The 25164-nt window shown below is 53.0% G+C and overlaps 1 protein-coding gene across 4 annotated transcripts in view; it reads left to right on the top strand.

Annotated features, from left to right (window-relative positions):
* The first annotated feature begins 183 nt into the window (after window positions 1-183).
* The window catches only part of ATP6V0D1 (ATPase H+ transporting V0 subunit d1), a 38153-nt gene continuing 13172 nt past the window's right edge, over window positions 184-25164 (top strand). The window contains exons 1-2 of one of the 4 annotated variants that reach the window (XM_032612133.1): window positions 184-437; window positions 23789-23960. In XM_032612133.1, coding sequence (XP_032468024.1) covers window positions 308-437; window positions 23789-23960 — 302 coding nt within the window. In that variant the 5' untranslated portion in view covers window positions 184-307. Of the gene's footprint in view, window positions 438-23474; window positions 23961-25164 lie in introns of those variants that run through there. The other 3 variants (XM_032612132.1, XM_032612131.1, XM_032612130.1) reach the window with 3 other exon arrangements.

Genomic DNA, 25164 nt, shown 5'->3' with positions numbered 1-25164 from the left:
GGGCGCCACCACGCGGTCGGCCTTGGACACTCCAAGCCGCTCCCGCCGGAGAGCAAGAGGCCCTCTTCCCCTCAGCGCGCAGGCGCCAGTGGGCGGTCCCGAGCCCACACCTGCGCAACCGTTCCGCGAGAAACCACCCGGAAGCCGGGCGCCGCTCAGAGCCCCGCCCCGTTGTGGTCACGTGGGCCGCTTGCGCGTCACCTGATGCGCTTGACAGCCCGCTGCGGGCGCCGCGTCAGCTGATCTTGGAGTTGTGCTGCGTGCCGGCAGGTCCGGGTCCTCCGGTCCAGCCGACCCCGCCGCAGCCATGTCGTTCTTCCCGGAGCTTTACTTCAACGTGGACAATGGCTACTTGGAGGGACTGGTGCGCGGCCTGAAGGCCGGGGTGCTCAGCCAGACGGACTACCTCAACCTGGTTCAGTGCGAGACGCTCGAGGGTGAGCCGCGGGGCCGGGCTGCGGGGCCTCGAAAGGCCGGCAGGGAGGCCGGCGCGGGCCTGAAGGTTCTGAGGTCTGGGAGTGGAAGCTGGGGGTTCTCGAAGGGCCTGAGAGGTCGGGGAACCGGATCCGGGCCTGAGAGGCCTGCTGGGAATCCGGGGGCTAATGGCGGGGTGCGCCGGAAGGGAATATACCTCCATTTGCGGCTCCGTGTGGGCCCAAACGCAAATAAGGCTTTAAGAACCGCAGTGGTTCGCCTCTGCTGGGGCCACTTCTTCCCCGTTCTGCCCACCATGTAGTCTGGAAGAGAGGGTGTCTCGGGAGTGGTTAGCTGGTGTGAGATGTGCTCGTACAAGCCTCTTTACCCTGACGTAGCCAGAGAGCTGTCTCGTGGCAAAGCTTAGGGAAGCTAAGCGGAAAAGTCCCCGGCTTTCCCTCCCAGCACATACACCAAGGGCTTTGGGCTCATTGTGTCTTCACGTTGGCCTGCGCAGTGAGCCTTTCTGGGGAATTACTGAGCCAGCTTAGCGAGAGTTTCCTCCCATCGCCAATCCACTGGCTGAGCGGTCTTCTGAAGGCACTGTTTGGGAGAGCCCTGAAAGTCGGGAAGTTCATACACCTGTATTTGACAATAATTCCCACTCGCTCCATGAGGAAACTCTGTTCAGACAGGGTTTCCTAGCACAAGAATGGTGAGAAGCTGAGTTCCACTTTTTTTCAGGACACACAGCTCCAAAGTGGAATTGACTCTGTGAGGCGCAGCATCAGATTTACTGAATTAGAGACTTCCCTGATTCCAGTCTTCTCCTCCTCCTCCCGCTACCCACCGCCGCCCCCCAGGTGATAGTGAAGGGCACAGTGGCTGGGCTGTGAGTTCCCATCCCTGACCTCCAGGTTATATCCTCGAACAGAGGTACTGCTAGCCTCCTGGTTGGTAGCTGGAGGGGGAAGATGGCCAGATGATTCGCCTTCTGGAGAAAATTTTCTTATCATAAACTTACTGAGGTTAAAAGTGAGCTCAGTTAAAAAAACAGTTATGCACCTTGCAAATTGGACCTGTAATGTGAAAATAAATACCTTTAAGTTTTAAAACTTACTGCAGTTCAAATACAATTGTGGGCATTATGGTTTTAACATAAATGTGCAAGAAAAGTCTTTCACCTCCCTTATGAGAGTGGAGGTGGGGACGGAGAGGAGAGCACTTTAGGGTGCTGGGTTGTAGGAACTTGACAGCAACCTCATTGTCCTCACTGTGGCAAACAGAGGAGAAACAGAGAGAGGCTGCACAGGGCAGGGCTTGGCACACAGTGGTATTTAATGGGAGTTTTGTGGACTGATTGGGACTGAAGGAAGATCTTTATTTGCTTAAATCTGAATGCGGACACCATTGATTACCAACTGGCATTTGGTAAACTTGTTTCTCTTCTAGGCTTTCCTCACTCCTGCTGCCCTCCTACCCCACCCGTGTAGAGCTTCTGGGGGCACGGGGTTCCCATCTTCCCAGCAGACGCTCCATCATCCGCCATAAACATGTTAAGCCATTCTTCCTACAGCACTGCTCACACATGGTCCCCTTGTGGATCACCATCCAGCCCTTTAGTGTGACATTCAGGGATTCCCTCACTCTTTCACACATGTTCCTTTCCTTCATGCAAGCCATCCCCCAGCTTTTGGTGCACATTGTGTGGTGGACTTTGAACTTTCAAATCTGACTTTGAATCCCAGCTGCACCAATTACTGAATCACTTTAGACAAGTTATTTAACATCTCTGGGTCTTGGGTTCATCATCTGACACATTAACAGCACCTATCTCACAAGGTTGAGAGATGTCAACAAGTTATTATGTGTAAAACACTTAACTCAGCACCAAGCACAGAATAAGTGCTAGGTAAATGTTAGCTCGTTTCAGTATTATTTGCACTAGCCATTTTCTCTGCTTCCTTCTTACTTCCGTGAAACCCAGTGATTCCCACCCTTTAAGGCCCAGACCCAGTACCATCCCATCTTAGAACCCCTTTGTGGACATGCTAGGCTAGAATGTTGTCCCCCTCCATCCAGTTGCAGCTCTTGTGTTTGTTTGTGCTGCTTTCCTAGAAGTCTGTCAACACAGAGTTTGAGATTCTTGGGACTCTAGGCTGGAGATGCTCAGGACTTTCAGGGGCTGGAGATAACCAGAGGCAGGAAGGATTGACCAGAAACTCCACTTGTCCTCTACAGAAAGGCCTTCTCTGCTCCTGAAGGTCACCCCAGAGGCCTGACCTCCAGCCCTTTGTTGCTGGGTGTTTTTGCTTCCTTATCTCCAGGGAAAAGGGAAAGGGTGGGGGGGAGAGGGGAGGGAGGTGGGAAGGAGAGACCAAGGAAGCCTGTGGTCCCTATGAAATCTGTAGGTGTGTCCTGAGATGATGAGGTTTCCAAAGAACATGTTTTAGAAGTGGAACAGTTTCCAGAAGGCTCAGGACATTGGGTGGAGGGTGTTTATTTGTTCTGCAAGGTACAGGAAGTACATATGAGACGCTCCACCACACCGTAGCCTTCCTTCTTGGCTTCTACTCCATCAGGGCATCTGCTACTGACCTCTTTTGCTAGAACTCAGCCTCTTAGGACCGCTGAAGTCCATGTATCCTCCATTGTCCATCTTGCTTGATTGTCTCTTCTCAGAGGTAGGAGAAGGTCCTAGCTCTTGGTGAACTGAGGGGACAGAGCTAGGTGGTCACAAAAGCTCTTTTCAGCTCTGAGTGTTTTGGATGTGTTGAGTACCTTCTAGAAGTTGGGTCCTGTGCTAGGGACTTGTGGGGAAGAGGAGGTGGGTCAGAGATACACAAAGAGAAATCATACAGGATTACTTTGAATGTTTTCATTCATTCCACATATACTTGTAAAGCAACTCTTTTATGCCAGGCACAGCAGTAGGGTCTGAGGTACTTTGTTGAATGATGTTCCCCTTGACCCTCATAGTCTGGGGGTGGAGGTCAGTGGGGCCAGAAGACATTAAGAGATCAGTGTAGCATAGCGGTTACAAATGTGGGCTTACTACTGCACGTTTCTGTGGCCATGTAACTGCTCTGTCCTGAGTTTCATCATCCGTAAAATGGAAATAATAATAAATAAAATGATACGTATCTTTACTGATGGGGTGGTTGTGAAAGCTAAACAAGATAATCCCTGTAAAACACTTAGCATGAACTTGGCACATGGTAAGTACTGAGTCAGTGTGCTAGCTGCAGTTATTGTTATTTTAAAGCAAAGGAAATATACAATTGCATATTAAGGGTGTTACCTGTGAAACGGACAGTGGAGAAATGATAGAGAATCAGAGGGGAACTTTCTGTAGAGAGTGTGGCTGGTTCAGGCCCTGCTGAGGAAGGATATTCGAGCTGAGGTGTGGGCAATGAGGAGCCAGCTGTGCAGAGAGCTAGGCCAGGGGTGGGGTGGAGTGGGGTGGGGGACATTTCGGGCAGAGCGACCAGCATAACAAGGAGAAATAGTTGGGCCAATCAGAGGGACCAAAAGGAGTCCTGGGTGGTAGGGTGCGGGGGACAAGAGCACAAATCTGCTCGGAACCCAGACCCTTGGTTTAAAAACATCAGGCTGAGTCCAGGGGAGGAAGCCCCTGGCCCCTCAGCACTGGGTGTGGAGGCAGAGAGAGTGGTGGCAGGGGCACCACCTTCCACAGAGGCCTGCCGAATTTGAGGTGGTCAGATGTGACTAAGTGAATGTATTTCAGATCATGAGGAACATATGTCGTGCTAATTCGATGTTCAAGTCTTCGTTTGCTCATTCAAAAAACGCTTCCTGAAGGCCTACTGTGTGCCAGCTTCTGTGCCTCATAAGAGAGCCAGGCAGGTATTTCAGGTATTACCATAGTTCTGAGCTTGAACCCTTAGCTTTGACCTTGGCTTCAGCCTAAAAGCATTGCTATTAATTTGTCTGACTGGCTGCTGGGAATACAGGTATGAGTGAGACTCTGGCCCTGCCCTGCAGAATTTCCCCTTTCCTCTTTTCTCTTTAAAACTATTTATTATGGAAATCATTAAACATATACAAATTAGAGGGAATAGTATAACGAACCTATAAGTAATAATCACCTAATTACAACAGTGATCAAATTTGTTGTTATCAATCTTGTTTCAGTAATAGCTGCATTTATCCCCCCACTCTCAAATTATTTTGAAGTAAATCCCAGACAGCATATCATTTCAGCTGTAAATATTTTGGTGTTTCTAAAAAAGATAATGATTTATTTTTTTTTAACAACCACAATCCGATTAGTCCTCCTTTAAAAGAAACAATAGTTTTTGATGTCATCAAATATCCATTTCGTGTTTAGATTTGTCTGATTGTCTCAAACGATTTTTTAATACAATTTGTTTCAAGTGAGGTCCAATTATGATCCATATATTTCAATTGATTGATGCTATCAGAAGTCTTTTAGTATATAGGTTTTCTGTCTCACTTTTCCTTTTATTTACTGAAGAAGCTGGGTCTTTTAATTTATAGATTTTCCTTCCATCTCAACTTTGCTGATTATATCCCTGCTGTATAGTTTAACGTGTTCCTCTGTCCCTTGTTTTTCCTGTAAATTGATAGTTAGATCTAAAGACCTAATTAGATTCTGGTTCTATTTTTTTTTAAACAATATTTAATAGATGACATTTGTGCTTCTATTGAGAGTTGTTTCTCTTTAGCTGTTTCCCTTTTTATGACATAGGAACCATTGACATTTATTGCCTAGAACCATTATTTCATTAGGGGTTGCAAAATGGTGATATTTTAATTTTATGTTTCCTTCTGCAATTGCTAGCTTGAATACTTCTATACCTGGAAATTGCCAGTAATCAACTACTTGGTTACCCTGAAATACAGTCTGTATAGGAGAGGCAGGATAAATGCTTAATTCTTTCCCATATTTACTAGCTTCCAAAATTATGAGTTGGTTTTCCAACATCCTCCAAAGATGACTCATGAGGTTTGTTTGTTCTTCTTTTTGTTTGTTTAGTATCATAACACACTTATGGATTTTAATACATTTGTTGTGCTTCAGTCTTTTAACTTTATCAGTGCTCAAATTGTCCTTTGGCCAGTGGGAGCTTATACAATAGGCTGTCTGTTGTGTAAGTTTTTTGACATAACCCTGTAGCCTTCCTTACTACTGAGATGACAATATATTCTAATGTTATCTTGTACATTTGTTGACCCAGACCTAGAGTCATCATTTCTCTTAGGGGACCTGATTCTTTTTATAGGAAAATGATATTTAGAGACCAAAATCTGAGTCCAGGGGTTTCTCACTGTTGCTGAGTTGGTCATTATTTCTAGGATTTTTCTATGAATTAGCTCCCTTCTTACTTAGAAACTTGGAAAATACAGAGAAGACTATGGCTTGCTGGATTATGCAGCTGTAACTCAGCTGATGGGTACCAATGCCAGTTCCTAATTTGGAATGGGCGCTCCCCCTGACACTTGGACCATTCAGTACATATCCTTCCTGTTGTAAAGAAATATGCTTAGCATTCAGAAGGAGGAACCCTGTGATCTTCTCAACTTCCATGTGAGTTAGGTGGTCCCGAGTGATTGTTTTCCTCAGCCAGTGAGTTAGATGCTCAGGGACTATGATTGAAGAGCTCACATGTGTGATATGCTGGTTGTCTTTCAGAACACTGTATCCCTCTCTGTTCTGAGTCACTTGTCTTTTGTTCATTACAACATTTCCTTCTGCATTTCAACATTATTTCACAAGACACAGTCTCATATAGGAAGAGGAAAGTGAGACTCCTGGCTGGCCTTGGCCAAATCACCAGTCACATCAAACTGCAGATACAAACATAGATGGTGTCTCCAGGAGTGGCACTAATTAGCTGTTAGTGGCACAGTTAGTTATTCAGCACTAATTATAGTATGGCCAGGAATGTGGCTGGAAAGAGATCAGCTTTGAAGGATTGCAAAAACCACAAGAAGGGCTTTGTCCTGAATGCAGGGGATGGGAGGGTAAAACTACTGGACTTGTACTTCAGAATGTACCTGCAGTTTGAAAAGTGTTTTGGGGGTCGGGGCCACACTGAAGGTGGGAAGAACAGTCTGCAGAATCTTATAAGTAATCCAGGGCAGAGAAGATGATGGCAGCCTGTCTTCAGGCATTGGTAGGGAGCATTGTGGGGTGGGGGTGGGGGGATTATAGGAAGAGGAGTTGATAGGATTTGAGGGTTGGATAAGGAGGCTGAGGAAGAAGGAAGAGTCAAGGCTGATGTCTCCTCTCTGGCTTAGGCAACTGTGTAGGTGGCAAGTGAAATGATAGTGGACTGTGGAAGGAACAGGTTGGAGAAAGAGTGAGAAGATGGAATTGAGGGATCTGTGAGCCATCTGAGTGAAGATGTGGAGACTACTTTTGCTGCTCAGGTGTGAGGTCTGAGCTTGGGGAATCAGGGTAGAAGTGTGGCCACTGACCCCAAGAGAGAGCATAGAATCAAAAGAGTAGAGGCCCTAGATGAGACCCTCCCCGCATAGGGCTTCCGTTAAGCAAGGATAGGGCAAAAGATGGTCCTGCCAGAAAGAGCAAAGGCATCCCCTGAGAGGTTGGTAGCCCCAAGAGAGAAAAAGAAGTGGGTGGTGACTGACAAACATGACCAAGAGATTGAAATAAAGTCAGACAGTTCTTCATTTGGTTTTGCCATTCAGAGGTCATTGGTGACCTTAATGAGTACAGAGGAGAGCAGGGCTAGAAGCTGACAGCAGTGCATGGAGTGGTTGGGCAGAGACAACATACAGACAGAGCAGAGCTTACCAATGAACTCAACTCACTGATGAATCCCTGCTCAGCCTGTTACTAGCTTTGTGACCCTGGGCAAGTGGTTTATCCTCAGCTGCATAATGAGAGTTTTTTTGTCGTTTTTTTATTTTGCGGTACGCGGGCCTCTCACTGTTGTAGCCTCTCCCATTGCGGAGCACAGGCTCCGGACACGCAGGCTCAGTGGCCATGGCTCATGGGCCCAGCTGCTCCGTGGCATGTGGGAACTTCCCGGACCGGGTCACGAACCCGTGTCCCCTGCATCGGCAGGCGGACTCTCAACCACTGCGCCACCAGGGAAGCCCCAAGAGTATTTTTTAAATTAATTAATTAATTAATTTATGGCTGCATTGGATCTTCATTGCTGCATGCGGGCTTTCTCTAGTTGCAGTGAGCGGGGCTACTCTTCATTGAGGTGCACGGGCTTCTTATTGTGGGGGCTTCTCTTGTTGCGGAGCACGGGCTCTAGACACACAGGCTTCAGTAGTTGTGGCTCTCGGGCTCTAGAGCACAGGCTCAGTAGTTGTGGCGCAAGGGCTTTGTTGCTCCGCGGCATGTGGGATCCTCCCGGACCAGGGCTCGAACCTGTGTCCCCTGCATTGGTAGGCGGATTCTCAACCACTATGCCACCAGGGAAACCCACAATGAGAGTATTAATAGGATCACTCTGAAATGTTAGTGACATGTAAGCACAGGGCCTGGAGCCGAGAGAGCAGTCAGGGAAGCCAGCTGCTCCCACTGTGGTCATTCCTTCCTGTCACTCCTGGGAGGCAGGCACCATGCTGGGCCTCGAGTGGGTAATGAAAACAATGTCACACAGGCCTTGCTTGGGTGCAGGTGTGCCTAATGGACAGACTGGTGGACATCAAAACAGCATTGAATGTCCAGTAGGCATGTGGTACACTTTGGGGCAGTGGGAGCATGTGAGGAGTAGCAGTTAAAGGGTACAGGGCTTCTTTTTGGGGTAATGAAAATGTTCTAAAATTGTGGTGATGGTTGCACAACTCTGAATATACTAAAAACCATTGAATTGTACTTTTTAAATGGGAAAATTGTATGATACATGCATTATATCTCAGTGAAGTTGTCACACACAAAAAATTAGCCAGGTCAAGGAGTGGGGAAGAAGGAATGGCATTAGCAGTCTCAGAAACGTGAAACTGCATAGAATATCAGGAGAACTTTGGGAACTGGGAAGAGAGAGTAGAGCATGTGTCGGGTGTGCAGGGCTGAGGGTGGATAGGCGCATTGGGCTGGTTCATTGAAGGCCTTGGGTGCCTTGGAAAGATACATAGCTTAGGAGAGCTGAGAGTTGTGTTTAAAAAGAGAGAGAGAGAGAGATTCTTCAGTTAGGTCAAGGTCTGTGTGTGGGAAATGTCTTGCTTAAGAGTTTATGTTCTTGCCTGGAAACACTTTGTTCCATTCTGTTTGTCAGAGGAGAATATATCGATTTGGTGAAACTGCGTGACCACGGCTTAGACAGCAAGACAAGCTTAGCTTGGTCCAGAATTCCTCAGAGTCAGATGTGATCCAGAGGAAGAGAGAACAGGGTTCTAACAATCCAGTGACCACAAACACGAGAGAGGAGCTTGGGAGGCGTTGGGGGAAGGGTGTACACGTGGAGAGGGTTTGCACTTGGACCGAAGGGAACAACTACATGAGTCTCTGAGCTGTGAGAGCCTGGGCCCACACACACCTGACGTTTTCCCCTCAGTGTCTGATGGCCCATGTTGTCCCGACTGCCCCAGGTAGTGGCATTGCTGTGTGAAGAGGCATCTCCCCCCTGCCCCCAGCACCCAATGATTGATGAGCTGGCATGGATCGCTGGTGGTGACTTGACTGTTCCTCTCCAGCTGGCTGCTGCTGCAAGAGGATGAGGCCCCAGAGCAGGGGTGGAGGCGAGGGGTAGGCAGGAGGGAGGTCTTGCTGCCATGAGTCAGCTTGGATTTGATCTGTCAGTAGATGAAGGAGGGGGGAATTGTGAAGGGGACGAGTGTTGGTGGTGTGATGTGAAACTTGATGTGGGGCTCAGGAGGTTGGGTTTAGGAGGAGCCAGGCTAGAAGCAGGTGCTATTCCAGCTCTCTGGGTGAGAGAATGGGGCTCAACTGGGGCAGGAGTGGCACATGGGCAGAAGAGGGACTGGGTCAGAGACCAGCTTAGGGCATGAGACTGATAAGATTGGGCCAGTCTGCCTTAGGTATGGTGGTGAGAGGGGTTAGAAGTTAGTTAGAAGTCAAATGTCTGGGTGGGTGCTGGAACTGCTTCTGAGATGGGGACCACTGGAGGAGGAGAAGGTTTGGGGCATGGACAGGGTGGTGGAGGAGGAGGTGTTCTATCTCAGAAGTGCTGAGTCAGAGTGTCTGAGGGAGGTGGCTGTGTGGATCTGGAGCTCAGGGGAAGTAGCACTAAAGATACCAATCTGGAAGTCATCAGCACACTGGCGGCCGGCAGCTCAGCCCACGCCCGGCCGTCTGTTGGCTTGCAACCAGGGCAAGCCTCCCTTGGAAGCCTGGTCCTGCCCACAAGTCCTGCCAGGAGGCTGGAGAGCAGCCTTAATGGCGGGCCAAGTGGACATAAGCGTGGCCTGAGGAGGATACCTGGCGTGGAGCCTAATTTGGCGAGCAGAGCAGGGAGAGCCACAGCCAGGGATTCCCCTCCAGATCCCTGCCGTGCCTCCTGCATGACTGGGCATGGTGGTTTCTTTTCTTTTTTGGTCTCCTTTTTAACTAAACATAACTTGAAAAAAAATTCCAAAAATAGAGTTGGTGGAAGGGTGACTTGGTGTAGATCCTTGGGGGACAAGTTTTTACTGCCTTGTTTAAACATTGCATGTATATGTGCTGTGTGGCCCTATATACCCAGTTACAGAATCGTATCCCCTAAATTAGCACAGGATGGCACATACAGAGGTGTTCACACCAGCCCTGTTGGTAACTGCAACCTGTTAGAACCAGCGGAGTGGCCGTTGATGGCTTTGGTTAAATAAATCATGGTCTGTGCTTACAGTGGAATACTATTCCAGTGCTCAAAAGTGTGATGTTCCATGAAGACTGATTTAGAAACATCTCGCTAGGTGAGAAATTGCAAAGTGTTGCATGTAATATAGTCCCATTTTAGTAGAATGCCAGGTAATGTGCACATGGAAACGTGTTTGGAAGCATAGGCAACAAGTCTAGAGTGGCAGCCTCTGCAGAGAGGGATTGGAAAGGCTGGGAGGGGGAATATGTCAGTTTTAAATTTTATGTACCTTCCATTGTTCAAATGTGTCATAGTGAACAAATGTTTTATAATTTAAAACATCCGCTAAAGATATGTAAAATAAAGGAAATTTGAACATACAGGCGAGCAAAGAGAAGGTACTTACACCCATCCGCCATCCAAGCCAAGACCCCTGTTGGTGACCCTGGAGTGTTCTTCCAGATTTTCGTTCACAGCATTGTAGGGTTGGTCTGAGCCTTAGGGAGCCCCCATCAAGCCCCTTCTCTTTACACCAGAAGACTCAGTGTCCAGGGGATGCATGAGGGCCAGGGCCAGATACTTCATGTCACTCAGACTAGAGCCCCAAAGCCCCTGTCCACGTGCAGCTCACCTCTCACCTGCCTATTTTTCTCTCTTTCCCTTGTCGCCACTCCCCCATCGCTACTTCTTGCTTTCCCTTCACTGATTACATCTTGCGCTAGTATATACTTTAGCCTGGTTTTATCTGGGAAGCTGTTTATGGTCAAGATAGTCCACACAGGAACTGATAACCCCCGTTTCATAAGCCCTGCCCCAGAGTTCATGTCAGAACTTGCTCTGGTGGGTGTTAACACATTTGTCCTCGGATTTACTCCCTGATTTCTTGGGCCTGGTTTCTGAGGTGGAGCCAGTGTCTGAACCTGTGCTTAGGACCTTTTGAGGTGATCTCAGCACAGGCAAATGTCAGTCATCCAGGACCCTTGAAGATGAGGCTTTCTGGGTGACCAGGGTTTCTGGATGGAAGAGAGGGAAAGATCCAAATTTTGAACATTTTGCATAAACCCATTCTGGAATGTATTAGTCTCACTTTCTTGCTTTCACAGTGGCACACACTAAATAAACATAGCAGACTTTCTCCCGAATTAGGGCTGTTAGACTTGAAACGAGATGACACCAAACCACTGTCCCTGAGGGCCCAGGTCTGCCTCCAGTAGTTTGTCCCTGGCCCCCTGTGGTCAGAGCGCCTGCTACAGCACCCTAGAACCTTTTCTTACTTGTAGCTGTTGTTGTGCTTTGGGTTCAGCTGTTAGATGCCCTCCAGCTTGTTGGAAGGGTCAGCATTAAGAATGAACAGGTGTGAGGACGTGATGCAATGGTCTGTCTTATAAATCACCTCTGCCTGCTCAGAGTCAGGACCCTAGGGCCTCTCTGGGTCACCAGGACCTTTCTTGAGTTGTGTGTGAGGCCAGGCATCAGGCAGACCGTGGCTCCCTTTCTGGCCAACTGTGTGACACTATGCATGTGATTTAATGCCTTGAAGCTAGTTTGCCCACCTGTAAAATGAAACAGAAATCACTTGCAGTTGTTAGGACTCAACAGTACATGCCTAGCCAGAGTGAATGCTCAATAGATATTTGTATGATTGGATGAGCAGCAGGTCTTTATTGGTACTGGCAGGGGGCCAGAGTGTGGGCTGTGGGGGAGGGGAAGCTGAGGCCCCCGTCCTGGAGGGGTGCACCATGTTGTAGATTGTCCTGTTTCTGGGTTATTAAGCACTTTTTGTTGTTGTTGTTATAGCATTAAACATTAGAGACAGCGGGTAGAGAGCTGGATAAAGGGATTTGGAGATTTGGAAGCGTCTGGCTGAATTGGAGGACAAGGGTGGAGAGAGCTGAGGATGACCAGGCTTCCTCTGTAACCTCTTCAGTTTTGCCCCTCAGAAGGCCCCTTGCTTCACTGATGCAAGACAGACCAGTCCCTCATGATCAGACTCATGCTCGCCTTGTCTCCATTCTGGCTTTCCCGACTCACGTCCACCTCAGTCCTATTCTTGTTCTTTGTGACACATTTCTCCATAGCTCTGCAGGTGCCTGCAGCCTATTCCCTCAGGGATCAACGGCTGGGGGAGATGCAGACCAGGAGTCTGAGGCTGTTATTAAATCGCGTGGAGCCAGAGCAGAGCCTCTGGCTGTTGACAGTGCCATCCTCCCTTTGGCCACAAGGTGGTGGAACAGGACCATTCCGCTGCTTGAGAGCCAGGGAAGGGGGTGTGGCCGGATCCACTGGTGTGTCTCCTCTGCTTCTCTGTGCAGCACCTGCTTTTAGCCGCTGTCCCTTGGGACTCTGCCCCGGGCCCTACTTCCCTCACCCAAGCCCCAGTGGGCCTTCCCGGATTAAGTAGGGCTCAGTGTCTCCTGTCTGTCCATCTCTTCCCACCCTTACCTCCCTGTGCCCCAGCTTCCTGGGTTAGGAAGGGGAAGGCCAGGGAGAATTCCCTGATGCTGTCCACCTTGTGCCCAGTGCAGACTGCTCCAGCCTTGACCACCAAGCTGTCCTTGTTTACTTCCACGTGGGTCGTGCTGGCAGTCCTGAGAGTCGGAGCGGCAGCTTCAGCTTCAGCTTCAGCACAGTGTGCTAGCTATGAACCAAGGGTCTTGGTAGCTCCAAGTAGGAGCTTGAAGCTGCCCAGGAGTCAGGGCCACGCTTCCTAGGCTCCCAGAAGCACCATCCTTCCCCAGGTGGCCTCCACTTTGGTCCTGCTACTCTGGTCCCTCCAGGAGACAGAAAATTCATCCTCAGGACAGACTCCTCTCCTCCAGCCTTCTTCAGCACTTTGGGAACATGTAGGGGTGCATGTGGCACATACAGGTACATGTGTGTAGGATGACTCTGGAAGAGGCCCAAATCAGGCACCCCAGACTCTCTAGAGTATAGGTACATACAGTCATGTTATCAGGTAATTGACAGCTCTCCACCCTGCACCCCAATTTGGAAGGGTCTTTCCATTGGCCTCCCTGGCTTCTGCCTCATCCAACACTGACTCCTTAGTTGATTAAAAAAAAATAAAAAAAACTAGCCTGTGTGGGAATATTGGCCTTCTTCTTTTAGAGGCAGGAAAATCAAGGCCCTGAAGGGCCATTTAGTAGGCTGGGCCTGACACCTGTTCTGCCCATCTGCACTCAGCACCCTGCAGCTCAAGGGGCTGGGGTGGGGCTGCCCCCGTGTGTGTCCCCCATGTGTGTGGGTGGTCCTGAGGGGTGGCAGGCAGACCTGTGGCGGGGAAAGGGATGTGTGGAGGAACAGCCCTGACTGGGTGCCGGGCACTGCTTTCCTGGCCAACTCTGGCCTGGCCCTGGGCCAGACCTTGTCCCCCCTTGGCTACTCAGGCAATGATTTTCAGGCTTTGACCTCAGCTGAGGCTTCGTGTTTGGCTGGAGGATGGGGCTTTCCCCTCCAAGGAGTCATCTGTGGTGTCTTTGCTGCTGCAACTCAGCTTTTCCTGCTTGCCACACTGCTCCACAGCCCCGGGTCTCCCCGGCACCTGCTGTGAGCTCTGCCAGGGCTGCTTCCTGGATACCCAGGCCTCTGGCCTCACCCTGAGCCCCTGCGTGGCCCTCAGGGGCTGAGGTCGCACAGAGTCAGTGAGATCCAGGCCTGGTCAGGGTAGAGAGTGTCAGAGTTGGCCAGACCCCTGGAAGTAACCTTATATAACCCTCTTATTTTACCTGGGAAATTGGGTCCTGGTGAGGCCCGAGGCCTTGCTTATGGTCTCCTGACAACCGTCTTGCTTCTCCTGTCCAGTCATTCTACATTTTTTGATGCTTTCCTTCATTTGTTCACTGAAGGCTGCCTGGACTATGCCTCTTTGTGCCCGGCCCCCAACTCGGGAAGGGGTGGTCAGGTGAAAGAGACCCTGATTCTGGGGCCCTTGCCATTCCCCCAGGGCTTGCCACATGGTATCTAGCATGGGAATTAAGGGTTGGGAGTCGAGGAATACAGGTGAGCTGCGACCCATGACCTGGCACACAGGGCCCAAGGATGCCAGTCATGGGTCGTAGCTCACCCATTTCCCCCACCTTCAACACTTTAAACTCCAAGCGAGATGCCGTGTGGCAAGGCCTGGGGAAAGTGGAGTGCTATGAGATTCCCAGAGCAGGCGACCACCTCTCTCCCAGGGCCAGCCTGAGTGCTGATCAGACTCAATCTGGTGTGTTAACTGCTTCCCCTGCGTGTTTCCTGTCAGCCCCTTGGGGGGGGGGGTGAGGGGGTCAGGGGTCCTGGACAGGACCAGCTTGGATGCTACTGTTCCTGCCACTTCCTGCCTGGCCCAGGCCTCTTGGGTCTGCTGGGCATGAGTATGGAATGGCTTAACTCTGCTCCTGGCCCGGGTTGCTTGGTCTTGTTTCTGTGAGCTGCAGGGAAGGAGGCTTCGTGCTGAGAACAGCATGGCTCGCAGCCCCAAATGAGGCCTGATCCTGAGAGCTCATCCATAGGGCCTAGGTCTGAGCACAATGAGTATTTCCATAGCTTGGACTCTAGGTACCGTGGAGCCGGCCTGATGCTCCAGCCAGGATCCAGCCTGACCTGGCTTAATTTCACAGGAACAGCAGCCCCTGCGACCCTAAAACTGCTTTCCTCTAGTTGAAGTGAGCTCCATCTTTTCTTAGGGTCCTTCCTCCAAAGGACTATGCATGTAGAACAGAAGCCAAGCATCAAGGGCAGAGAGGATTGCTCAGGCGGTGTGGGCCAGTGGACCCAGGAGCCAGACATGGGCATGAGCCACCTTTTGAGAAGCTCCCTGCCACAGCTGGCCTTTGCCAGGCTGCCTGGCGCCTGGCCACGCAGGGCCACTTTACCTCTTCTCGTTCAACACCCAGGCAAACATACATCTTTGGGAAAGTGAAAAGAAACTCTTCGCTCGCAGCCCCAGATCCACTCCAACCTGCCTGCACTGTAACTATGGTGGTAAGCCTGGAGAAGAAAGAGCTTGTTCAGGGTCAAAGTACAGAGCAGCAGCAGAGGTGTGGGCCCTGCCTCCCAGGGCGAGGCTGGCTCACTTGATTCTCAGCCTGGGCTGTGGAGGGCAACAAGGGAAGCTGCCCTGCAAGCCCTGTGTCTCCTGGGACATGCCAGTTCCATGGGGCCCTGGGTGCGGACGCCCTGATGAGGGGCTATCCAGGCGGATCTCCACTCAGTCAGAGGAGAGCTTCTTGGAACTTGCCCTGGGTGCAGCAGTAACCAGTTCTGCCCCTCCCTTTGGCACGTGGGATTGTCACCTGCCTGGCACCCTCCTGACTGTCGGGTGGGTTGACTTCCTCATGGGCTGTGAGTGATGCTTTCATTCTCCCAGCTGCAGGCACGAGGTGTTCCTGAGGGTAATTACATGTGCTTCTGTCACCACCTGCCACCTGTCTCGGAGCAAGGAGAAGGGTGGTGAACCTTGCTGCCACCTAGACAGCACACATCCTGCTGCCTCCTAGACAAGGGGAGTGACACTCCTGCTAATCAAATCTCTGATTCTGATATGCTGGTGGGTGGTGTCATCCGGGCCACTTCTACAAATCAGCCCCATCCCCCTTCTGCAAATGCCATACCTCACTGAAAGGCCTCCAGTATGAAACAAAATGCCAGCCTAGGGACCTAGGAAGGAGAACTCGCTGTCCTTTTCCTGCAGGATCTCTGCCTCATGCCAGCTGAAACCCAGTAACTTGCATGTGGCCGTGCCAGCAGTAGCCTCCAGGTTCTTCCCGAGACTGCTGGCCCGCCAGCCCGGGGGCTTCCCATGGAGCAACGGCTGCCCTTGGCTGCACCTGCTCCCGAGGACGGCAGGGCAATAGCTCACCATGTGGTGGGTGGTGCGGAGTTGGGTCCTAGCCTCTGTCCGGGTCCTTGGGGTCGGGCTGCCCAAAGCTCTGTATGATCCTGCTCATAGGTGAGGTGAGACATGGGAGTCCCAGATTTTGAGCCCACTTTGTTCATCCTTCCCCAGGAGATAGCAGAGTGTGGCCTGTGCGTGTGTGTGCCCATGCGGCACAAGGTCCCCTGGGGAGAGGACACACCAGAGCCCTGGGGAAGGGTCGGGACCATGGGAAGGAAGGGCAGGGGCACACTGTGGAGCGCTGAGTGGGACGGCCTGAGCAACAGACTGGAGTCAGAACACAGACCACCTGACTGGGACTGAGCCTCTCCGTTGGGGAGCTCTGGGTGGGATCCTCTCTGTGGAGCTCTGGGTGTGCCGTGCCATGCTCAGTTTTCTCTGTATAACACTGTCTCTGTTCAGTGTCTACCCTCGGAGGCTGGCACTGCAGGGCCTTTCACCAGGTGACTGGCCAGGAGCCTGGGTCCAGAGATTCCACCTGCTGCTCAGGGCCAAGCTGTGGGACAAGATGTGAACTCAGGTCACTGTGGTCCCAAAGCCCAGGGTCCCTCTCCCTTGTCCCACTAAACCACCTAAGGAGCTATGTCCTGAAACCAGTGACCTGGCAAAGTGGGGCTTCAGAGAGGGGCTGTGGCTGTGCATGGACATTGTCCTGGGCTAGCAAGAGGCCATGGACACGTCAGTTTGGGGTGGGGGCAATCCCAAGGCTCTGGATGGGGAATGCCAGGCGACACCTGAGGGAGGGGAGGAAGAGCTGGTATTTGATAGGAAGAGTTGGAACCCAGGGCTAGTCAGTTACATGAGGTCTACAGGGAGCCTGTGATGGGCCTGGTAGAGGCCTGGGGATGAGGAGGATGCTTAGTCTGTGCCGCAGCCCCCAGGTGAACCCAGGGTTAATGGTTTCCATGCTGTGGCTCCCACGCTGGGAGTTCCAGATGTGGCGCTCTGACCCTGCAGAGCCAGCCAACCAGTGCACACATCTGCTTTGGAGCTGAGATGAATAAGAGGTCTCCCCCACCCCCAGAGCCTGGGGAGGAGACTCAAACACAGTCCATTTGCTGAGGGGGGGGTGGTTATGGCTCCATTGGGCCACCAGCCTGGCTGTCTGTCCACATCTGTCCATTTGTCTGAGTTTTCCCTGCTTTGAGCCCCTGGAAGTTGCAGCATTAGAGAGCCCTTAGGGCAGAATGAGCACTGGAGGTAGAGCCCAGGTCCAGTCCCTTCAAAGCAGTCCCTTCACTTGGGCCCAGCAAAGTGGTAGAACAGGCTCCAGGGCTCTACCACCCTCGCAGGGAGTGGCAGGATGGGCACGCTAGGCTCTAGGGAGCATATTTGCACATCTGGTTTCACTCAGCGGGCCTCAATTCCTGAAAACCCCTGAGCTCCCCAGGAGAGCATCGTTGAGTGACCTCTGGAAAAGCAGAAGTGAAGTCTGGGAACACACTGTCCTCTCACACTGTGCCGTGGCCAGCTGGCCAGCAAGGCCCCTCCGTGGGCCATGAGGCCGTGGGTGAGTCTAAAGCAGGGGGCCGCCCCGCCTAGTGTACTGTGCCAGGGCTGCCTCTGTGCCTGCTGGGCCCCTGGGGCAGCGTGAGACCAACCCCTGGCCTGGGCCAAGACCCTCCCTCCCTCCCTCCCTGGGGCCTTTGCTGCAGAGGCTTGGGGACTGGAGACGCCGTGTGCTGCCTGCCCCTGGGAGCCCTGGTGGGGCTGAAAGATCACTTTCAGGGCTGGCAGGATCTGGGAAAGGTTTCAGGAAGTGGATGGGAGGCAGGACTGCCCAGCTGCCACCTCTCAAGGTCTGGCTGGAGCTGGCTGCCAAGCCCACACTTGGTCCCTCAGAGAGCAGAGAGTGTTGGACAGGCTAGGGGTCCTCATGCCCTCCTGCTAATCAGGGGCAAGAGTGGTAATCAGAGGTGCTAGCTGGGGCCTGGGCTCTGCTGGTGAGGGGTCCTGGCCCAGAAGACCTGGGTTGGGGGTTGGCAGGCAGTGGAGGGACAGGTGGCAGCTATGGGGCCTCCTTGAGTCTGGCATGGCCCTGGGAGGAACAGTCATGCTAGGTGGGTGTTGGGCTACAACCTGCCCAGGCGCCTTCAAAGAGCTCCGCTGGATCCTGCTGGAGCAGGGCAATGGTCTTTGACACAGGCAGTCTCAAGGTGGACAGGGGTGCCCTGTGGAGGAGGGAGGGCAGGGCTCTCACTTGCCAGGCTGGGGTGTGCCCTCCCAAACCAGCCTCTCTGGCTGGGCCTGAGGAAGCAGCCCTGTTTCCTGGACTTCAAGGGCTTCTCTCGCGGGCGCCCTGTGGACTTGCCTGGAGCACTTGCTTGTGCCAGAGATCACAGGCAGGTCACCCTAACCGGAGAATAGCACCGGTAGAGCAGAGAGTCAAGGGCTAAGGCTGAGGCTGTGCTAGGGCTGAGGGTGTGGGGCCTCACAGGCTGGGGAGAGGAGGCCAGGCTCTGGGGCCGCGGGGGCTGCTGGGTAAAGGTGACAGCGACACGTTGGAGTTGGAAAACAGCACTCTGGTGATGGTATGGAGAGTGGACTTGGGAGCTGGGAGCCAAGATGGGGGACAGGAGACCAGCAAAAGGGCACCGTGGCGGTGAGGACACCTGAGCGGCCCCGGGAAGTGAAGTTGGGGGGATAGTCACCAGAACATTGGGACAGGCAACACTGGGAAGCAGAGGAGGTCTGGGAGGGTCCTGGGTGGGGTTGAGGGGCCCTGAGGAGCTGGCCCAAGGCCTTCAGGGGAGGCTGCAGGCCACGGGAAACTGAGCTGATTGGCTTCCTCTGAGGAGGGCTTTAGGTTGTACTGCAGAGAGAACTTCCTGACAGCAGCAGCATCTTTTTGGACATGAGAACTCAGCCTCTGAGGAAGTCTTTTGCTGTGAGAGATCCCAGACTGGCCAGACATTCCTGATGCCGGGCCACGGATGGGAGGATTTGGGGTAGACAGCTGGGCTTGTGGGTAGACCAGAGCAGTCCCCCACGTCTGTGCTAACCAGAACACTGCTCACACCTCAGCCCAGGCACGTCTGGGGCTCTCAGGGGCTGTCACCGAGGCTTTCAGGCTTCAGAACACAGAGCAGAATTAGCCTCTGCCTTCCCAGAGCCCCTGGCGTCCTCGTCTGCCCTCGGGGGCTGGGCCAGGGCTGGGTGGCCGAGTCTCCCACAAAGCTCTCAACAAGTTCCAGGCCTCTTCTCCTATGCTCTGATCCCACCCCCAGTCACACCTCCTCCACATCCCTCGGAGGGAGCAGGAAGCTGGAGGGGAGGGGGCTGGTTTCTAATGGGCCTGTCCCAGCCCTGAGGACTGTGTAAAGGGCTTGGGGCTGCCAGCCACTGGGCCTGGCTGCCGGGTTTCTTGAACAGAGTCAGAGCTGGTTCAGAAGCCCTGTGTGGTCTGAGCCAAAGGATCGGCTAGCCTGCCTGCCTCCAAGTTGCCTTCTTGGCTAGTGGGCTGTCCCCTCACCCTGGGTCACAGGGAGAAGTGGGTCTTGGCCAGGGGAAGTGGTCTGGAATGGCCCTCTGATGTCGTCACTGGGGGCTTTTAAAAATGAGTTTCCTGGTAAGGAAAACTCAGGCTTTGGGCAGGATTCTCGGTAGAATCTCCCGGGTTTGCTCTGATTCGACAAACACTAGCAGAAACCACCCGGTCGTCTGTGTTCCAGCAGCCAAGTCCCCAGATGCAGCGTCAGCAGAATGCAGTAGCCAAGACACAGGGATGTTTGCTTTAAGGTCCATGCTAAGCCCCAGGGGTGGGGGGCATGCAAAGGAGAATCCACCCATCAGCTTTGCCTCTCTTATTCACACGTACTACCTTCTGAAGGAATGGCTGGCACCACAAGTGATGCCAGAGGGGTTATCTGTGAACCATGACAGTCTAGGGCCCCCGTCAGGTGGGCAGTGAGTGTCCAGGTTGCCTCCAAGGCTGTGGAGGGGCCTGTTGTGGCCCCTCTTACCTCTCTGCCACCTGCCAGCTCTTCTGGAACTAAAGTCTGCCTGGGCAGCTGGGTCCATATCTGAAAGGCCCATCCTGGGCCAAGGGCCATGGGAGAATGGTCAAAAATGTAAGGGGTGGGGGAGGAGAGGAGACCAGAGTTGGGGATGGAGAGAATCCACCAGGTCTGATCTATATCCCCAGCCTTTCTATGCTTGCCTGTGGGACTCGACACGTTTCATGTTTCCTCTGATTTCCCTTTTTTGAGTCTGTGAAATGGGCATGGCTGGCAGGTCCAGCACATAGGTTGCTCCTGGCATGGCGTTAAGTATTCAGCAGGGCCCATCTGTTTCCAGTTAGAGTTGGTCTTGGTTCCCGCCTTGTGTTGGGGTGCTGCTTCCCACCTCATCAGTGCCAGGTGTTGAATGGAGTTGGTGGGGGCTGGAGAGGAGAGAGAGGGTGCTTGGTGGTGGGGAACTTGGGGAGCAAGGCTGCCCAGGGAAGGCAGCCCCGTGGAGCAGGTGAGGCTGGGGCACAGAGGTTTCATGTGGCTGGAGAGATCGGGCAGCTGTAGTGGAGGTGTAGCACAGCACTTGGGGAAGCCTTCCGGCAGCAAGTGCAAGGATGCCAGGCGAGGGGGTGTCGGGAGGCCTGGTCCCTGGTTGCTTTGGAGGATAGGAATCAGGAGGCTGGGCTGGGGTCCAGGGCCCAAACTCACTGTCCCAGAGAATAGTGGGACCACTGGCATGAGGGGCCCTGCCAAGAGGACTGGGTTTTGCCCTGCTTTTTGCCTTGTGCATCTGGTCTGGCTTCCAAGCCCTGGCTGTGGCCTGTCACCGCCTGAGAAGGGCTCTTTGCTGCTGCAGTGGCTGGATGGATAAATGGACAGGTTTGAGCTGGCAGCTGCTGCGCCAGACCGTCAGACAGAGAACACCACATCCCGGCCTGGGCTTCCAGCTGCTGTCCGCACTGTGGCTTCCCCTAGTGGGATTGGAGCACCTACTTTGCCCAGGCCATAACTCCCTGCCCACTAGTTTTTTCAAGTATCACAATGTTTACTGATAGATAAAAGATGTAAAAGCAGGGCATATGACATATGACTTGATAAATTAAGTAGCGTTAATTTCAGTATGAAAATAAGAGGTACCAATTCATATTCTCACCATTTGTTTCATACCCACAAAAACCACTTCGAGGGCATTAACTATCTCTCAAAACTTACCGGTTTTGTGCAAGTAAACCATGTTTCTTTTTTTTTTTAAATAAATTTATTTATTTTTTATTTTTGGCTGCATTGGGTCTTTGTTGCTGCGCGTGGGCTTTCTCTAGTTGCGGTGCACGGGCTTCTCATTGCGGTGGCTTCTCTTGTTGCGGAGCACGGGCTCTAGGCGTGTGGGCTTCAGTAGTTGTGGCTCATGGGCTTAGTTGCTCCCCAGCATGTGGAATCTTCCCTGACCAGGGCTTGAACCCATGTCCCCTGCATTGGCAGGCGGATTCTTAACCACTGCGCCACCAGGGAAGCCACCCATGTTTCAAAACAAAATACTTGTGCACTTATCCAGAGTCAGGGATATTAAAAGCTAGCTTGTAAAACCTATCACTAGTGGTGGAAATACAGGCTTATGCTCATACAGCGAAATCCCTCAATTAGAGTTAAGAATTTTTCTGTAACAACCAAATGGTTAATCAAATACTGCAACAACTCGAGCATTACTGAGCAAAGCACCTTCTTACCCCATGCCTTATTCCAGCTGTAGGTGGGCCTTGGCCACACTGGTGAGGAGGGGGAAGAATGGACCCAGGGCAGGGCTCACAGCAGATGGCCGGGGGTGAGGATGGAGGGGTGTGCACACCTCCTGGGAAAAATGGCAGCGAGGTCCACGGGGCAGAGCAGGGGGCTGGTGGCTTCTCCCTGCCCCTCCTTGCCCTCAGTTCTGTCCCCCTTTTGGGTGGCCACCGGAAAAAAGGTGTGAATGGTAGAGCGATGGCAAAGGCAGCGGATGATGAAGGCCTCCTGCAGGCCTCATGAGGTTCAAGTCCACTCTGAGTGCCCAGGAGCCACAGAGGACAGGAGTGCTGACTGCCACCCGGGTGCAGGTAGAAAGTGGCCACTCCGATGGCATGCACCCCTCCATTCCTCCCTACCTCCACGCCTCCCTCCCATATACTCTTCCATCTCTTCTTTGGCACACCTGACTCTGGGCTGGGAGCATTCTCCTCCTGATGGGGTACAGGAGGAGGGGCACCACAGGGGTCCCCTAAGTCTGTGGAGCGATGATGTGCCCCACTCGCCCTTCTTCTCTAAGCAGCCCAGTATAGCATGGCCCTCCAGGTCCACAGACACACGGGGAGGCCTTAAGCCGGGGCAAGGGGGGTGGCGCTTGTGGAAATGTTCACAGGTGTCACCTTTCCTGTCATCCTCTGGGCAACCTTCCAGGGCACAGAAAGCATGCATTCCTCAGTCAGCAGAAGCCAGCCTCCACTGTTGGGCCTTAATCCACACTCGCATGCATATGCACACATGGGTCCCTCCTCAGCCACTGTCCTTGGTCCTGCCATCGCTACCACAGTGTCCCCCATTTCAAAGCCCAGTAGCAAACCCTCCTGCTGTCTTCACCAGCCCTCTATCGAGTCTTCCATTTATTCCACGGTTACTTACTGAACATGAAAATGCACCAGAATATACTGTGTTCTAGGCTCTGGCATACTGCAGTGACCCAGAGTCCCTGCTATCATGGTTTATGTGCCCCGTGCCAGGTGGCATGTGATGTGTTACAAAGAAAAATGGCACAAATGAAGGGACAGAGTGGTGGGGCTATAGGAGAAGCCTCTGAAGATGGGCATTTGAGGAGAGCTCATCACTTTCCAAGCAAGGGGGCAGGGAAAGGGCCTGAGGTGAGGATGTGCAGATGAGTGATGGGGTCTGCCTGGTGTTTTAAGATCGCTCTGGCTGCTGGGTAGAGAAGAGACTGGGGGATGGGATGCACGGGCAAGAGCTGTGAGACAGGTTGTTGCCACGATTCCCCTGGGACTCACCTGTCCTGCCTCCCCAGGGCCCTTCTGCTCTGTCCTCTCCTCCCTTTTCCCTCACTCCTGCTCTGAAGAGCTCAGGAGAGCCCGTGGGCTTGGCTTGCCTGCCTCCAGCTACTCCTCAGGCAAGGCCAGTCTTTCTCCCCAGCCTCATCTCCCCCTCACACCGCTCATTTGCCCTTTAGGCTACTCCTCACTCATGCCATCCTGCTAGCTGCTTCCTTTGCATTTTCCTCTCCCTGCGTTTTGCCTGGCCCAGCCTGGAGTGTCCTTTCAGTCCCATCTTGGTGTCCTCTCCACTTTACCCTTGGCCTGGGGCATGTCCTTCATTTCATATGCATTGTTTCTGCCTGGGGGTACGTTGGCTTGCTCCTTTAACCCTGAGGCTCTGGAGGGTAGGGCCTATGTCTTATTCTGCTTTAAGTTAGGGCCATCCTGGAGCCTACCATGCAGGAGAGCCTCAAAGGCTGTGGGTTGTGAATGCACCTTGGGTTGGGGTTTCCCAGGTTTTCTTGTCGTTTGGGGGAACAATGGTTTTACTTGTACTTGGACTCTGGGGCCCAGTGTCCTGGCTTTGGCCTGACTGCCCTGGAGTAGGCTCTGAGCCAACAGGGAGGTGGAGGCAGGGACAGGAGTTCAGGGTAGCAGCAGGGCACAACTGCAGGCGAGGGTCTGGGACCCAGAGTCGGGGTGGGGACAGGGACTTGGGGTCCTGGGGAGGCTCAGCACGGCCGGCTCTCACCCCCCACCGTTGGGTTTCAGACCTGAAGCTGCACCTGCAGAGCACCGACTACGGCAACTTCCTGGCCAATGAGGCATCACCGCTGACAGTGTCCGTCATCGATGACCGGCTCAAGGAGAAGATGGTGGTGGAGTTCCGCCATATGAGGAACCATGCCTATGAGCCGCTCGCCAGCTTCCTGGACTTCATTACGTGAGTGTTCTCTATAGTGCCTTTTCCCCCCACTGGATGGGACAGCTCCTCTGTCAGCAGGTCCTCCCGGGTTGGGTGGCTGGGCTGCTTATTCAACAATGCTGGGCCCAGGCCACCACCTATAAAATGGGGTCACCAGCCACTTCAGTGCTGTCTGGGAACCTGGTGGGCAGGCCCGAGTGTCCCACGCTGTAGTGCTGGATGAAGCTGCTTTCCCTGTGTCCCTGGTGTCAACAGGCATCAGGAATGACAGGAGCCCTTTCCCTCGTTCACCCTATAACACTCACCCTGAACACTCACCAGGCCCCCACTGCCCATGATGGGGTTGGGGGATAGGTAGAGCTTTGAAGAGTCCGGTTTTGGGATGGACCATTCAGGCCCTATGACCTTGTGTGGGCTGAGGCTCCTCTGTTGTCTCTGACCATGGCCCTGGGTCTCAGGGAGAAGTGGGGCGAGGTGGAGAGGGTGCTGAACACCTGGCCGCCTTTCCCAGTTCTAGCCCAGGCCCCCATGCTAACAACCCTTGGCTGCCCAGCGTTCTTACTGTCTAATCCTTGGGTGCAACCCTGCCTCCACTAAGCTCCTGGAGAAGAGGAAAGGACCCTGAGACCTACAGGCTGGGGAGGGCACTTGGACGAGACAACCTCTGCTCACCAGGTGTGCCTGTGGAAACAGGGAGGTAGAGAGGCCCCTTCTGCCAGGATGGCCCAGGAGCCATGAGCCAGGGCCTGGTGGACAAAGAGTTGGCCCTGGCCCAGGTGGCTGCCCAGTGCAGGTGGTGGACAGAGACATCGGTGGCTGGCTTACATGAGCGTGCTCTGCACTGCTGGAGTGTGAGTGTATGTTGTGGGGAAGCCTTTCCAGGCGCTCTTCTGGGTACTGTCTAGCTTTAACCCTTCCCTGCTGGTGGGACCCCCAGATCCGTGGGACCTGCCATACCTCCTACCCTTATACTTACAGGGACAGGGCTGGATGCCTGCTGCTTGGCCTGCTTCCCACCCCCAGCCAGGAGCAGCCATTTACTCGCTCAAGTAGGGGCTGCAACCAGAAGGGCTCTATCCTTGGGTTGAGACCACAGGCTGGGACACTTGAAGGGCTCAGGCTGGGAAGCAGGCTGTCTCCTGGCCACAGGTCTCCTTCCAGGGGACCTCCCTGCTGTCCTGGCTGGATCCATATCACACTGCCCTGGCCTCCGTCAGGGTAC

The sequence above is a fragment of the Phocoena sinus genome, chromosome 19, assembly GCF_008692025.1.
Source record: "Phocoena sinus isolate mPhoSin1 chromosome 19, mPhoSin1.pri, whole genome shotgun sequence".
Classification (NCBI taxonomy): domain Eukaryota; kingdom Metazoa; phylum Chordata; class Mammalia; order Artiodactyla; family Phocoenidae; genus Phocoena; species Phocoena sinus.
Note: the sequence above shows the minus strand (reverse complement) of the source record. Positions and strands in the feature narration are given on the sequence as shown.